This window comes from Oenanthe melanoleuca, chromosome 2 (assembly GCF_029582105.1).
Source record: "Oenanthe melanoleuca isolate GR-GAL-2019-014 chromosome 2, OMel1.0, whole genome shotgun sequence".
Taxonomy (NCBI): Eukaryota; Metazoa; Chordata; class Aves; order Passeriformes; family Muscicapidae; genus Oenanthe; species Oenanthe melanoleuca.
In genome coordinates, this window is record NC_079335.1 from 6937816 (window position 1) to 6954413 (window position 16598).

General features: G+C 36.6%; 1 protein-coding gene across 3 annotated transcripts in view; it reads right to left on the reverse strand.

Annotated features, from left to right (window-relative positions):
• KHDRBS3 (KH RNA binding domain containing, signal transduction associated 3) overlaps positions 1–16598 on the reverse strand; it is a 90474-nt gene that overhangs the window by 36565 nt on the left and 37311 nt on the right. For all 3 annotated transcript variants that reach the window (XR_008839890.1, XR_008839891.1, XM_056485382.1), the window contains exons 4-5: positions 14843–14989; positions 8531–8670 (exon numbers count right to left, since the gene is read on the reverse strand). Coding sequence is in view for 1 of the 3 variants with exons in the window: in XM_056485382.1 (XP_056341357.1) it covers positions 8531–8670; positions 14843–14989 (287 nt within the window). In the remaining 2 variants the exon portion in view is untranslated. The remainder of the gene's footprint in view (positions 1–8530; positions 8671–14842; positions 14990–16598) is intronic.

The window sequence follows — 16598 nt, forward strand, 5'->3', positions numbered from 1 at the left end:
CGTGTCTTTTCTGCATTAAAAAAAAAAAAACAGTTAATAGGACAGGAATGGTGATGGGTGGGAAATTCTCTCGTATTATGAGATCACTTATGATCTTAACTTTTCATAACTTTATTCATTCCTCCTAGTGGATCTCTTAATCTGAAATGTATAGTTCTCATGGTTACTGCACCATGCTGGAGGAGACTGGAAAAGCACCAAGACAGAAAACCCAGTGACAGGAGAGTTCAATCAGCACCACACAGACTTGAGTTGTATCCGGTTATGATGCTAAAAGGAAATTTTTAGAAACTGTAAATTGTTTTTTCTTTTAACTTGTATAAAAGTTTTTATATTGTAAATTGTATATGTGTTTAACTTAAGAATTGTTATCTCTAAAGAAGGTATAGTGGAACTAAAAAAGCTTGATGGACATTTACAGAGAACAGACTCAAAATATTGAGATACCACTTGAACAGGAACCTTTGCATACCCTTGCAAAAACAAGAACTGCTCAGCTTTGCTTAATTTGAAAAGGGCACCTACACAAATTATGTTCAAAAGTTTTTAAAAGAGTAAAATAGACATATGTGATATGGGGAGACAGCATTTCTGTGGGAATTTAGAGGAAACACACAAAATCAAATTATCAAAAAAGAAAAAACTTGAGAAAGGGCAATAGGAGCTCACTGAGGCTAGAACAGGTTTTAAGAGGCATCACTTGAAAGGTTGAACCCAATCCTAACCTCAGAGAAAGAATCCTAATAAACAAAATACTCAGAACAGCAGGTCCAAGATAACTGAAATTCTTCAATTGTCCCAGAATCAGGAAACCTCCCAGACAGAGCCTCAATCATCAGTACAGATAAATTAGTATATACATGAATGTCTACGTGCACATGCACATTAAGATTTTGCTACACAACCAAGAATAACTGAACAAGTTTCTCAGGGTAGAGCTATTCTTAGAGTAATCCACTGGATAGTGCTGCCAATGCTTTAGAGACAAACTATGGAACAAAAAGGACAAATTAAAGTGCATGTACTATTTCTCTATAAACTGCAACAGAGGTTCAGATGCCTACTCTAGCAGGTAGCTGAATCCCAGCCTGAATGTCTTAGAAAAGAAAATATCTAAAAAAATCCAACTTACAGGAGGGGACACTTGGGAGTTAATACATAGACACACATAAATTTATGTATCCTTTGCACAAACTAATAGGTTCTGCACTATGACTGCCTATAGAACATCTAGAATTAAGATTGGCCCAGAGATCAGAACACTAAAAACATAATTTTAGAAAACATTAGAGTACACACAACTTCGCTACTCAACTGTGTGTATTCACAAACTTGTTTCCTAAATCAGCTTCTTTCCTAATTAAAAAAAAAAAAAACCAAACCAAAACAACAACAAAATAACAATAATAATAATATATAAAACAACTCAAAGTGCATCAGAAACTATGTCAAAGATGACGAGCAATGTAGAACCATTCACATATCAAGGACAATTCAGACAATTAAGGCACTTCATACTACAAATGACAACTGAGGTTTATCTGATGGATCCAACAGAAACATCAGAGGGATGGAGAAGGCTGAGAGGTGCCCTCAGCACAATCTGCACCTTCCTCAAGGGAAGGAGTGGAACAGGAGGTGCTAGGCTCCTCTCTGCTGACCAAACACAGGACCAAACAGAACTGAATGAAGCTGATTTTGAAACTGCATTCTTTGAAGGACTTTTCATCTCCTAATAAACTATTTTTGAAGGGTATCCATCTGCTTCTGAAGCCTCTGAAGAAACTGCACAGAGGGTCTGTTCCCTACCCTTTCCCTTCTATAACTAGCTCACCTATAAATTAAAGAATCTTTGTGCAACTGTTAATAATTAGAACAATTATACCACATATTTTATCCCAGATCTGTTTTATCACATCCAGAGACACCTTACCATTAAATTAAACTTCTCAAGGCTTCTAGACCACTTCCACTGCTTGCTTCTTTGCACAAGGACATCCTTATGCAGGCCAAATTTCAGGTGCCACCAAGGTATTCTTTTGTCTCTATTTTCCTTCCTTTCTACCATGATGTCATCTCTGTCCCTGTCAGAAATATTCTGAATGTCCTCAATAAGAACCCCTTAGGAGTAGGAACTCATAAAAACTTCTTAAAGTGCTGTGTCCATATATCTGGGCAGATGGCATGTACAAATAAGGACTGAACCTCCCACAGATGTGTCTCCAAACTTTTTGAGAACTTTGATTGTGCAAATACTTTGGAACAGGGTTAAAGTGTCTTATTTTCAGGAAATATGAAATAAAAAGGTCCTTGCCAATAACCCCTCACAGTAAGACACTGCAGTGTCACAAGTACTGGAGCATCACAGAGTTCGCTAGCAATTGATTTTTTTTTTTTTGCTATGTTTTTTAAAAAAAACCTGTAAGGACCTATTAACTGCAATTTCTATCACACACACACTAGTGTTTAATCATTGGCAGTAAACACACTCAGCAAGTCCTATCACCTAGCCTGGTGCTGTTACTGTAAAGCCAAAAAGGCTTTAGCAACAAAATGCTCATCCTATGCACTTGAGCTTTTGCTCTCAAAGAAACATTTTATTACCAGATTATTACTGCTTCAAGAAAATTTGAAATATTTGTTTCATATTTATAATCACTTTGGGTTTGATTTTCCTGAATTTATTAATCTGGCAGTGGTGAAGGCAGTGAATAAATTAACCCTTCTCCATTAAACACACAAGTAATTTAGATTGTTATTTTCTGAACAACTTTACTCCCAAAGTTGAGTAATTATCTTGTAGGCTCTGCATTAAAAAATGCATTTATATCTGGGTACCATGGACTAGACTAAGTAAACCAAATCCCAGTAACTAATTTAATGTATTTTGTTTCACTACAAAATGGGAGGAAAAATCTAATTTAACTCAGATACCACATCATCCCTTGAAGATACTGTCATGAAAGCTGTTTTTGTTGGAATCTAACTCTCCTCTCATAACATTATTTCATTACTTATACTTCCAATTCAATATATGAGAAAAAAGAAAATGCAAAATGAAGGTGATTTGAAAACACTGTGGACTAATGATAGAAGATGGTTTATGTCAAAAAACATGCAAATGCAAAGTCTACCTTACTGTGTCTACTTACAGTAAGTATTACTAAAGTATTGAATTTGGGATTACCATCTCATTGTTTGAATCCTGAATTTACTGTACCTAAAAACATTCTCAAGAAAATCTAATACCAAAATCCAATACCACTTAGAACTATGCTACACAATGTTAGACTCAAAACATTTGAGAACATTCAGGAGTTGACAAGTATTAATCTAATAATTGATTCCCACTGAAATAGTATTTTGCCAGCTTATACAACTTAGATACTTCCTGTTTGGTCTTTGTTAGCAATAATATTTGACATTTCTACTTTCTTGTAGTCCCACAGTGTTTCTAAGATTTATTTACAGCAAACCAAGTTAGTCCCCTTTACACAGTAACAGGCACAGCATCTCACACTCATCTCCAGCTGCCCTCAGCAACAGCCACTTAAATAATTTCATTTAGCACTTTCTCTGCTCTACAATCACACTGATTTTTATTTCAAGTTTAGCCAGTTACTGGATGGCTGAGTTAGTAAAATTATTCTGATCATGTAATCACAACTAGAGTCAGTTCACAGTCTTCCTTCACTTTCAGCAAAGAAAAAAAAGTAAGTTTATGGTATGAAGATCCTTTTCACTATCAAGAAACATGAAATGGAAGAATAGCTTTAAAATAAAAATACCTGCAAAATTTAGGACCAGTTCTCAAACACTATATTATTTAATGAGGAAATACTTGAAATTCTTTAATTTTAGCATTCATAGTTGGTTATATCTGCAGGGATTTATACTGTTCAGTAAATAGATCTAACAAATTTGGTTACCAGATGTTAATACATTATCTTCATTTGAGCACAGCCAGCTATTTTCAATGTTCCTCAAAGAGTAAATATTTTTGGTTTTTATTATACATCTGAAGACAACAGACCTGTTATTTCAGTGCTGGCATTTTAAAATACTAAAACTGATATCCAGATACAACTCAGAACTCTAATTCCTGACTTTTTTTCCAAAAAAGAATTAAAAGAATCACCATTGACTTAATCTTACACAAGTCTTATTTCATATTTATATTTTAAAACAGTAATACATATGTTCATGTTTCAGTTTTGTGGAAAATGGGAGATCACAAAACTAAAACAAAACACAGTGGACATTAATAATATCTGCCTTTGGCCTAGATCCTGAACTGGCTGTGTCCAGTATTTATTTTGTGCTACAGAATCTTCTACACTTCTCTACCTACATATTCTTAAGAAAAGGTTATTCTTCAAAAAAACAAACCAGTTCATTCCCAACATGGCAGGAAAGCAGCTGGAAGCTGTGAACACACTGCAGCAGCGATCCACACCAGCTCATCTTGCTTCTAACCTATAAGACAGCAAGTTCTAACTCACACTTTCTGTAGCAGTTTTATTTTTCCACAGTGACATTCAACCATTAAGACCCCAGCCATGCATAGACTGAAATATGAATAATAAATGGCAAAGTAAAAAAAAAAAAAGAAAAAAAAAAAAAAAACACTCCACACCTCTTGAAAGCATAAACCAGAAATCTTCCATTTCTTTAATAAGACTACTGTTTTCAAATACAATCTCTCTTAATCTGGGGTGTGAACTCAGCCAGCTCTACCTTATTGTGGCCTTTCAATAACTAAGTGGAGCTGCTTATAAGAAAAAGAGTAGTTTTATCAGGGTCTGTACTCATAGGATGAGGGACGACAGCTTTCAGCTGAAGAGGGCAGGCAGAGATTGGACAAAAGGAAGAAATTCATGATGAGGGTGGTGAGGCAACACTGGAACAAGCTGCCCAGGGAAGTCGAAGATGCTCCATCCCTGGATATGTTCAATGCCAGGGTGGGACGTTGAGCAACCTGGCCTAGGGGAAGGTGTCCTGTCCATAGAAGGAGGTGAAATGAGATGATCTTTAAAGGTCCCTTCCAAACCCAAATCATTCTGTGATTCTAGCACTGATTTCTAGCCATAAATGACACAAAATGCTTCCCCCTTCATGTCACCCCAAGGTATCAAGGACCTTTTAGCCTGAATTCTTAGACTTATTATCATCTGATAGAATTTCACTTTTCTAAAACATCTCAGTTGGAGTCACAATTGAGTGATCCTTGAATCTTACTTTTATTCTTAAAATAGTGTGAAGCTTTAGAGAGAAATGCTGCTTTAGTTGCAAAACCTCCTTAGAGATGTACATTAACATGTATAGTCACAGGAAGGTTTGGGTTTGAAAGGACCTTAAAAATCATCAAATTCCAAATCTGTTGCCGTGGGCAGGGACGCCTTCCACTAGAACGTTAACATGCATCTTAAATCTTTAAGTCTTTAGTTAATCAGAAGTCAAAATTCACATTTTGGTTGCTATCATTTATAATGCACTGATTCAGGATGGGAATATAAATGCACTAAAGAAACACTGATTCCTAGAAAGTTACATTTTCTAGTTTCACACCTTAACAGCATCATATTATACACCATGGATCCTTCTAAGCTTGCGATCAATAAATTAAAAAGCAATAAATTAATAAATAAATTAATAAATTAAAAAGCAACTGGTATGATCATTTTATACAGTTGCCTCCAGAAAGAATTTAAGATCATAACAAAAACAAAGGAATAAAACCCAGACTTTCACCACTTTTCCCTTCTTGTTGTAGAAAAGATGGGTTATTCAAAATAGTTTAAGTGCTCAGCATGAACACTACAGCAAATAGAAGTGCTATGATTACATCTTAAAGTCATCTTTAATGGTATTAGGGACAAAAACTTGGGGCAAGGTGGGGGAAAAGGAAATAGCTATAGGAAGCAGCTGTATCCCTCCAAGATCAGTGATGAGAAAACATTCCTGAATGTAAAGCTTACAACACACACAGAGCTCTTCCAGAACAAAATTCCATCCAGGCACCCACAAAACTTTACTCTTACTTATTACTCTGGCTCTAGAGTAATAAAAATTTAGTCAAGAAAATAAGGAACAATCCAGAAAAAAGAATATAGAGTTGCCAAACCATAAACATTAGGAAAATACTTACCACACACAGGAACATCTGCAGATAAGCTAGAGTTTTTGTATGCAAATACAAATGTACTGTTTTCTACAAAATAAAATTTTGTTACAGAGCTAAAAATAGATTTGACAAGATGCATTATATCCAGTTCTCACATGTCTGATAAGGAGCAAAAAGAGCACAAATTAATACTTTTTTTTTGTAACTGAAACTATTTGGGAGTAATAAAGGTTTCAGAAGTGGGAACTTCAACACACTCAACAGGGTGTTTCATGTATCAAGGCTGGTATCATAAAACCATTCTGCAGATAACAAAGAAAGGTTAGGATCAAGGTTTAAAACTTCATTTTGCAAGTCTTCTGAGGCTTTGCTTCAACTTCTCCTGGGTATCTTGGGGATGCTGCCTATTGAAACTGTTTTATCCAATACTGCGACAAAGCCTTAAAAGCTTTGCTTCAACAAAAGTATTATTCATTGACATCCATTTCTGCTAAAAAAGAATCAGAGCATTATAACTGAGTTTGAGATCTTCAGCTCAATGGCTGTACAATCTCAGTAGCAACAGAATTGAACTTGGTTTAAGGAATACGGTAACAGAGCACTTCAATTTGAGAGAAAAGTGTCTTGGAGTTTAAGGCAAGCCTCGAGGTAAGGACCAGTCAGACACCCTCTCACTTTGCTTTAGAATATATATGTGAAAAATGCTGATGGAAAAACCACAGTCTTTTACTGCCATCTCCAAATCAAGCACTAATAACATTTAAATTTACCCTGAAGACACTTCAGTAGCTGTAGACCAGCTATGCAGGATTCAGTAAGCTGTGGAACAGTGTATCTCTTGCAGAAAATGCAGATTTGAAAAAATACTTTACCAAAATCCAGAGGACAGAGCTAGTGATGTTAGAAATGTAGTACTCTAAAAGACTATTTACATGTGCATATATTAGGTACTAACAGTGTAAATTAATTATCAAGCTTTAATGATAGGATCCAACCAAACAATGGCTTCTGTATCCCACAAATATTAGCTGAAGGACATGGAAAATTAAATAAACTTGAAATAGTACTGCAAATGTATCTGCATTGAGCATCTGTAGCAGAATCATTACAGGCATCTGTGGCAAAGTTACAAACAGCAATTTAAAAACTAATAAAAAATTGGAAAAAAAATAAAGTCCAAAATCAAATGAGGTCTCCAATTTGAAAGAACTCTTGTATAGCTGATTACCAAGGGGTGAACCTTGGTATATAATAACACTACTAAGAACATAAAATCAAGAAAAGTAGAATATATATATATATATATTTTTTTTTTTTTTACACAGTATTACAAAATACAAGACCAACAATTTAATGATTGAGATTTTTTTTTTTTTTTCCCTCCCAGGAAACAATCCACAGTAAGAGTAATTTCTTTAAATTAAGATTTACTCTGCATTTCATTTGAATCATTATCAGGATACATGCAACTAAGCAGATCTATATAAATGGAATATTTTCTTAGTGCTGGTTCTTCTAACATGCTTTATCATCTGAGGCAAAATGCTTCATGGTATTACTCAGAAATTAGTTTACGAGAAATGCATTGAAAACAAGAAATTTCTTTACAATTTGCATTCAGAAATGCAAGTTTCAAGTTGCATTAACAAGAACTGTACACAAAATAGAAGAAAAGATTACCAAAGTTAACAGACACACTTAGGTGTTGCAGCCACAATCTCTGTACTCTGTAACATAAACAGTTATGAACTTTATTTAGGTTTTGTTTTCACACTTTAGAACTTGAAGGAGTTGAAACTGTCACCTCAGTACTGCAATGAAGATGGGGGATGCTAGAGTAAAAATAAAACATCTCCTGTTGCAAAGAAAAACAGCAAAAGCAGTAGACTTTGCCTACTCCCAAATCAAACAAAAGCCACTCTTCACAAAATAAGTGCCACTCAGACAAGAAAATCCAAATTCTACCTCCAGAGCACTTCTGTATCACTTCATAATGACCATGAAAACTTAGTAGTACCATAGAAAAAGTATACTGTATAAGTTGGAGATACTGCCTGATATTGACATCAGTCGAGGTAAGACACTTACTGCTGTGAACTCCATAGGGCCCAGACACAGACTGCACCTAAGGAGCAGCTCAAGGCTAGAAATCAAGCTGCTCACAGTAGGATTGAACATCTCCTCTGCTGTGCACTGCTTCTTTACAAAGGCAGCACTCAAGTTCCACGAGACCACTGTTAATTCAGTCCAAATGAACTAAACTTTCATCAATAAGTGAAGGCTGTTTCCCCGACCTTTTGCTCTTCTTCTGGGAATCTTTCATGTATTTTACTGTTGTACTTGGGGAGAAACTGTGTTTGAAGGGAGAAGCTCGAAATATGTACATTCAAATGAAATTCCACATACCTGGACAAAGCAGGAACAGGCACTCCTCTGGCTCGAATTGATGATTTTCCACGGACAACTGGAACTTCTGCAGTTTCTGAGCCACCATTTAAATATGTTAACTCTTGAAGCTGTGCCTGTCTGATTTCATCATTGTAGTCCTAAAACAAGGGGGAGGCAGAGTGAGAAAAAAAATTAAATTGTTTACCCACCACTCTCAGCAAACACTGCTCCTGAAAGTTTTCTCTTAAAAAGTCAAACATTCCACTGAAAAAGTTTAATATACATAATAAGACAGGAATAATATTCAGTTCAAACATTATTAGACAATTCTACATAATAACTAACATTTTTGCTCGGGCATGTTTTTCTTTCCCTTTGCATATATTTTTATGCAGCTTTACCAATTAAAATGGCAATCTTAAAATGCTGCAGAGATAGGAGGGAACCAGAAAAAACAAAATCAATATCCCATATTCTGAACTGAGATCCAGTTTGTAGTTCCAGCTGTAGAATGACTGTGTGTTAAAAGCAGAAAAAAGAGGAGAGAGGGAGTTAAAAAAAGAGTAGAGAATAAATACACTGTTGAGAACACCACATGAAAATGAAGGAATAGATTAGGAATCCATACTTTTAAAGTCAGGAGTTATAGAATAAACACAGGAATTCATTCAATACACGTATGTGCTGTTATCTAATAAGAGCTCAAAAAATTAAATTCTATAATATGCAATGGTGAAAATGCCAAGGACACATGGCTTATTTCTGTCTGCACAAATTCTCTACTCTCAAGGTCTAGCAAAAAGAAAGCTCAGGTTTTTAAACACGAAATTAATATGGTACTTCTCAAGCACAGTTTTCGGGGACCTTGAGTCAACCTCTGAAACAAACCGAGCACACAGGAATAAAAACAGACCCAGCACTGAACTCTTGAGATAAAAGTATTTTTCTATCATTTCTCCTCCACTTAAAGTGAGCCAAGCAGAATGCAGCCATAAAGGTGAATTAAAGATAACCATTTTACCCAAGGTGCATCCGTACTGAGTATCAAAATATTAATAGGTGCTCCCATAGCAACAAAGGGATACTTCTGATACAACAGCTCTTCTGCAAATCCTCCCATTTCAAGAAGGAAGGTTTGTTCTAATACCACCCATTTTACAATTCAATGACAAAGAATCTGCATCTCACTGCAAATCTGAGTTTATTACATTTATTCACTAGACAGGGACCAAAAGATTGCCAGGCAGTCTTACAGACTTTGAAACATAACCCTGCATTGAAAGAAAATTAAAACATCCATGAATTCAAATCTCTCAATTATCCTTGAATTATTTGGCTTCGTCTAGACTTCTGTAAATGGAAATAAAAAAGTTGTCCTTTATATGCCATTGCTGAAGAAAGTTACTGGTATTAAAAGAAGAAGCACCATAACAGCATTTTTGTCCAAACTGCCTTAAATAGGTTCTGCAATTTAACTCCCAGCTGCCCACCTGAGATCATCCTCAATTTTGCAGCAGAAACCAAACAGCAAATATGAAAAAGGTCTAGAAGACTGAAATAACTTTTTCAAATGGCATAATTGAAGCTTTTGAGAAACAGATTCCATTATGAAATGGCCAGGACCCAATATGTAACCAATCCATCACAGGGAGTAGACTACAAACAGGAAACTGAACACGATTCTGGCCAGCTGCTGTACAGAAACCCACTTTGCATTTTTTTATTTGTTGCTGGATCAGAACTGGCTACAAATGCAAAATTCTATGTCCTGTATGGAACAAAACTTCGATCTTGACACAAAATGCCAAGAAACTGTACCAAAAACATACAATATCAAAGTTCTGACAGGCTGTATCAGATGCCCTTTATAATTTCTTCACAAAATCTTTTTCAGAACTTGGCCCCTGGAAAAATACTTTTGATCATTTTATACTCAATTAATTTAATTCCTTAGCAAAGATGTGCTCGGGTTGCCACTGTGTGTGCTGGGTCCCTTTTCTTTTTCTCCCTGATGCTTTCTCATTTTCCTGCAGCACATTACCAGACACAGCAAGCAGCTCAGGTCACAGAGAAGGGCTCCACTGTGCACAGCACAGAACAGAAAACATGGCTCTTATCACACAGGCCAGAGGCAGCAGGAGGGTGCAGAGTGAAGGGGCAGTACAAGGCAGCCACGATAAGCTGCAGTGTTAATCCATTAGACTATGAAATGGATTCCTCAATTAAAAGTAGCAGATGGTCAATTTATGAATGCTCACTGCTAGAAACAGCACACTTCAAGTCAAATTAAGCAGACAATAATCTTTTTCTCACCTAGAAGATGGACATGGAAATGCTTTAGACTGCATCCCTCCTCTGAACAGCTTAGGCAGTGGCAACACTTGAATTTCAGTCAAATGCTGCTCCTGAATTTCAGCTAAACAGGTGTACTATCATTTTATGAATAAATTGCCTACTTTGACTAACTACAGTCTTATCCAATCATGGAGGGTGCATTTACATCAAGATCCATGCAAGACATTTTCATCTCACAAGTCCCCATACTTACATGATCTAACTTTAAAATTTTATCTATGATTTTTACCCAGCCAGATCAACACATTGGCAGTGGCTCTTCTTGGGATCACTCTAGCTTAAGACCTTATTTCAATTCACCACTCAAACTATTAGCAAAGCTATTCATTTATATAATGTTAGGAGAGATCCCTACAAAACCCTTTGCAGCTTTGCAAAGCACTCAAGTAGATCTTTATCCTGACAAGTGAGCAATCAATAATTACCAGGTTTCCAGCCATCTTTCTACACCTTACAGTTACTTGCCAGCTTACTTAAGGAAAAGTCTATGAGAGCTTCCAAATGCCACCAAGCTCTTTAAAATGCCATTAAAAGCTATTTCATCACATCTTACAAACCAAATATGCAAACAGTAGGACAGGCTACAGGAAAGGGTTGTGAATTCTGCTCACATTGTCATATAACTGGTATAGATTGTTCTCTCAAAGACATTTCTATACTTTGCTTTAAGGACAAGGAAACAAGAAACTGGTAGCCAACAGCAAATGGTAATTAGTGTTGTATCTGTCAGAAGACAAATGACTGCCACTACTGAAAAATTACACAAAATAGACTAAGTTCTAATGGCCAAAACTGCCATAACCAAAGAATCACAGAACAGTTTGGGGTGGAAAAGGCCTTAAAGACCATCTTGTTCTGACTCTCCAGCCATGAAACACCTTCCAATAGACCAGGTTGCTCAGGGCCCCATCCAGCCTTGCCATGAAACCCTGCTATAATACAACAACCAGGGGCAGGTGAGGTTGGCTTTTTGACCTGACAGCAGTAATTCTGAGATAACCAGTAACAAGCACAATACCCACCAGTCTAATACTCAAACAAGAGTGCTGACTAAAGAGTCTGGCCAGAACAAAGGGACTGGCTAATTTAAAGGAAGACAAAAGAATATACTTAAAGTCAGAAGCTGCAATTCTAACTGCAGAAGAAAGGTAAGACTCAAGGCAACATAAGCACAGCCAAAAATACCCTCAAAACCAGTTTTTATGTTTTGAACTGAGTTATGCCAATAGTTTAAATTACACCACTGCATCTGCTTGAGGTTAAACTTCAATGCAAGGATGCTTGCCCATGGATCTGAAGATCCAATTAGAGAGGCTGAGGTGTTTTTGCTATAGTCAGCTACCACAAGGATAGTCTGTATTCTGCATTCTAGCCCCAAATGTGATGTTATATTCAGCACTGATCTGAAAGATGAACAATAAACATACTCATAAATATGGTCTAGCATCTAAAACTGTAGGAAGTCATAGTAACTCTACATTGTAAAGAGAATGCAAATTATGATCATAATAATATATACTCATAGCAGGACATCTTTCCTGAAATAAAACAGCTAATTTCTTAAGAAAGCAACAACAGACCCTGGAGAAAAACAAAACAAAACAACAAATAACCAAAACAAGTTACATTTGGCAGCAGTGAACCAAACAGTAGTTTTAGAGAAGAAAAAGCTGCTCCTTATTCCTTCAGTGGCTGCTGCAAGGTGGAGGCAGGCAAAAGAGATTAAGGCATTTAGAGCAATTCAGATAAGCTTACAATTGAAAAGCCAAAGGGAAATTAAGACAGTGTTGGCTTGATCCCACAGTTCAGGAAAGATTATATAGCATCAGTTCAGCTTAGTATAATAAAGATGCAATGATCAAAAATAAAGATGGAAAAGTGTATAAACACCAGTCAATGGAATTGCTCATTATCAGTCTGTAATTCTACTGGCTTAACACACTAATGACCAGGTTTTGATAAGCTTACTTCATTTATGGCAACATTAGGGAAATCAAGCTCAAAGAAGAAAAATAAGACCTTTGATGGAGGGGGCATGGGGATCAGACATATCCTTCCTTCCAGCACGTGAAAGAAGAATTTATCAAATTGAACATATTTCTATCTAAAAAAGGCAGCTGTTTTCTGTCTAGAATACCCAAGAACTTAATCCTCCCTTATCTCTCCACACCATTAAATCATGAATCATGTAAACAGAGTAGCTTCGACATTATGACAGCCCAGCATCCCAACAAATATTCTGTTGAGTATCCCCTGTCTGATCAGTTATGTTGGCTGAACAGCAGTATGCTCATTCACCTCTTCTCATATGCATAAAGAAAAAAGCAATTTGGAACCTGCAGACAAATGCACAATGTGATGCTTGATTTTTTATAAAATGACAACATAATGCCCAGGACATCTTTGTTTTTTAACTGTCCTAAAGTGCATCTACATTGGGGTTATTTCACATCAGGATATATTCCTACTGAACCTCCTGACAGCTGTTATTTATCATGCTCTGGTTCATACCACGGTGTAGTATTGGGGCACATGTCCTCATGTCATCCAGACAAAAAGAGTTCAGAAGGAACACTCAAGGAGCACACAGCTCCTGGAAAAGACTTAGTTTCACAAAATACCTTGAGTTGGAAGGGACCAACAGGGATCATTTAAGTCAAAATCCTGGCCCTGCCCAGGACACTCCCAGAATTCCACCATGTGGCTGACAGTAATGTCCATTTCTTGTATTCTGTCAGGCTTGGTGCGGTGACCATTTCCTTGGGGAGCCTGTTCCAGTGCCCAACCACTCTCTGGGTGGTTTCACAGGTGAGGACTAGGTTTGGTACAAGCTGTAAGTACCAAAATGCATACAGGAGCACTGTTAAGTCATCAGCACCAGCTGCTGTATATGAGGCATCCCCAACTGGTCCCCAGCACAGCCACACTGGCTCCACTCAGACATTTACAAGCTGCAGATACATGCCTCACTTTCCTTAGCCAGGCCCCCACACTTCCCAGATGACACAAATAAACACAAACACTTGGGTAACATTTTCAGCAGTAAAAATAAACAGAAGTCAATGCACCTTGAAAATGCTTTATTTTCTATACTATCCCTTTGATCACCAATAAAGACTGAAGAAATGTTCACTCAAGAACTAAAACAGTTGAGAACTTCACACACAACCATCACCTCAAGTGCTCCAGAGCTTCCTAAGAGAGGCTGGATTTTTTCAAGCAGTTTAATATTGCAGAGAAGTAAAGTTGGTTCTTACATGATGAGCAGATGAAGTTATCTTCTGATAGAAGACATTAGAAACCTAGTACCTAGATATATCCCAGAGCTGGAGTACAAAATTGTACTAGAAACCAGATGCCATTTTATACATCCATACAATGGAAGCTGAAGTATACACCAGAAAACAAGTATAGCTCATGTATCACTAATATTGTGATGAAAATAATGATAAAAGATAAACCTGTATTGATTCTTAGCACTCAACACTAAACCAGGATTACAGGAGTGAGAAATACTACAGCTTCAAATGTATTAATTCTTAAGCAGAACTGGTGCTTCATGTGTACCAAGAAAACAAAAAAGGCACACATTTTACAGATTTTTACAATTATTTGTAGTCTGTGATACTTTGCATATGACTTGTTAAGCAAGAATAAGTTTCTTTTTTACTATAGGTCAGGTCATGAGATTTGTGTGAACAGTTGCAGATTCACCCAGAAACTGCCTGTATCAAAATGCAAAGTATTTGACAATCATCATTTCTTTTACAAATGAAATTAAACAACATGACCTGCCCAATATTGTGCACTGTTCAGAATTATAGAACAGTTTGGGCTGGAAGGGACATTAAACATCATTCAGCTCCAACCTCCTACAATGGGCAGGGACACCTTCACTAGACCAGCTTACAGTTTTAGAGATGACATTTCTCACTCAAGAGTACCAGAATTCTCATTAAAAAAAAAAATACTAACAGGGATGAGGAACTTCTTGATTTCTTCCAAGGCATGTCCCATTCTGGCATATGCTTCTGCAGGTGGAGCAAATACTTCAATCAAAACATGTAGGTCGTCATTTAGGTGGAAATATTTAGCTTCTCCACTTTTTCTCAACTCTTCCTCCTAGGAAATAAGAAAAATATTGGTTTTCTTGTTTGAAACAAATACAAGTGTTGAAGGAATTTGCAGACACTGTTCACTCACATTCAGATGTCTGCAGCTAAAAGAGTAACATGAAGTAAGAACCAACTGTTTGTGCTCACATACAGAAACTACCATAGCACAAGGAGGAATGCCCCCAAGAGTTTTCCCAGGTGCACCAGTTTCATGAAGAACGCACTTTTTCCTTCAAAGTCTATAGAAACAGGTTTGATCTAATATTCCACAAGAAAAAGCTTCTTTTTACCAATATTATTTCAATCTCAATGTTACTATGCTGCTCTCTATTACTATGTTGTTCTCACTGAAGTTTTTATCCAATGAGTGCATCCTTCACAGAACTGTGCTATTTGGACATAAAGCTAACAGCATATGAGATGAGAGAACATCAGCAAAAAGAGTTCACTAGCTATTTCAGAAGCAAGTTTATTTCTTTCATCTTCCTTCACCCAATCCACTTCAATGACTGCAAAGTTGAGTTCAATGGAGTGAAGCAGAGCTCAGTTCTCAAATACTGACATTCACATGCAAAATATTAACAGACCTAAAGGGCAGCACTTGCTTTTCTCAGCTTGCCCCTCACCTGTGTGCATTTGACAGATCCAAGGGATGAAACCAGCACTGGAAATAATTTCATTGCTTTACCAGATAATGTTACATCAAAGAACTAGCAGTTCTGCTGTCTAAAAAACTGACACTCCCCTGCAGCTTCCTGTATTTGGCAAGAGCCAGGTAAGCACTTCACTCTTTAGATTACTAAAATTATAAGTTGCAATGATAGCTGAAATCTCCTCCCCTGCACACCCCTAATTACAGGTTGAGGTTTATATGTGACAACCCATTTCTGCTTTTCATGAATAACATTCTTATCAACATGATCTGTGTTTTACTATGAAGATGCTAAAAAAAAAATAAATAAAAAATCAGTCTGGATCACTGTCAGAGCACCCAGAGCAAGAATATTATGAAGTCACTCAGCAGCATTAGACTCCACCAGCAAAATCATTATTTTGTCAACACAAATAAGAGATCTTAAAAATAGAAAGTAACGTAATATAAACGTCACAGCACAATTATTTAGTTTTAATAGGAACTGCTTATCAGTTAAATACTTTAGGCACAGTTACTCAAAACATATGAGCCACTAGCACTGGAAGCTGAGTTCCCCATATACTGGTTTTTATTATATACTTGCACCATGCATTCCCTGTCCTTTTCTCCTAAAGAGGAAAAAAAATCACTGTGCAGTTGATTTGTGCAAAAAACAGAGTGCTAAGAAACTTCCTTTCTGTGTTTATCAATCAAGTTGGCTGAGAACAGCAATAAGCAACAGAGAAGTCACAATTTTTTGTGTAGGACCTGGTAAAAAAGCATTTCAATCAGCACCTTTAACAAAATATACAGAATTTCAATGCAGCTGTTTTTAAGATCATTCCCATAATCAAACTTTTAAAGTGACTCTGTGCTTTTTTTTTCCTAAGTTCACTTTTATTATTGCATTTTATTTTAGTTTTGCAATATGACTTGGCAATGCTTCCATTATTTTCTCCATTACTTGCAAGGCCAGAATTGG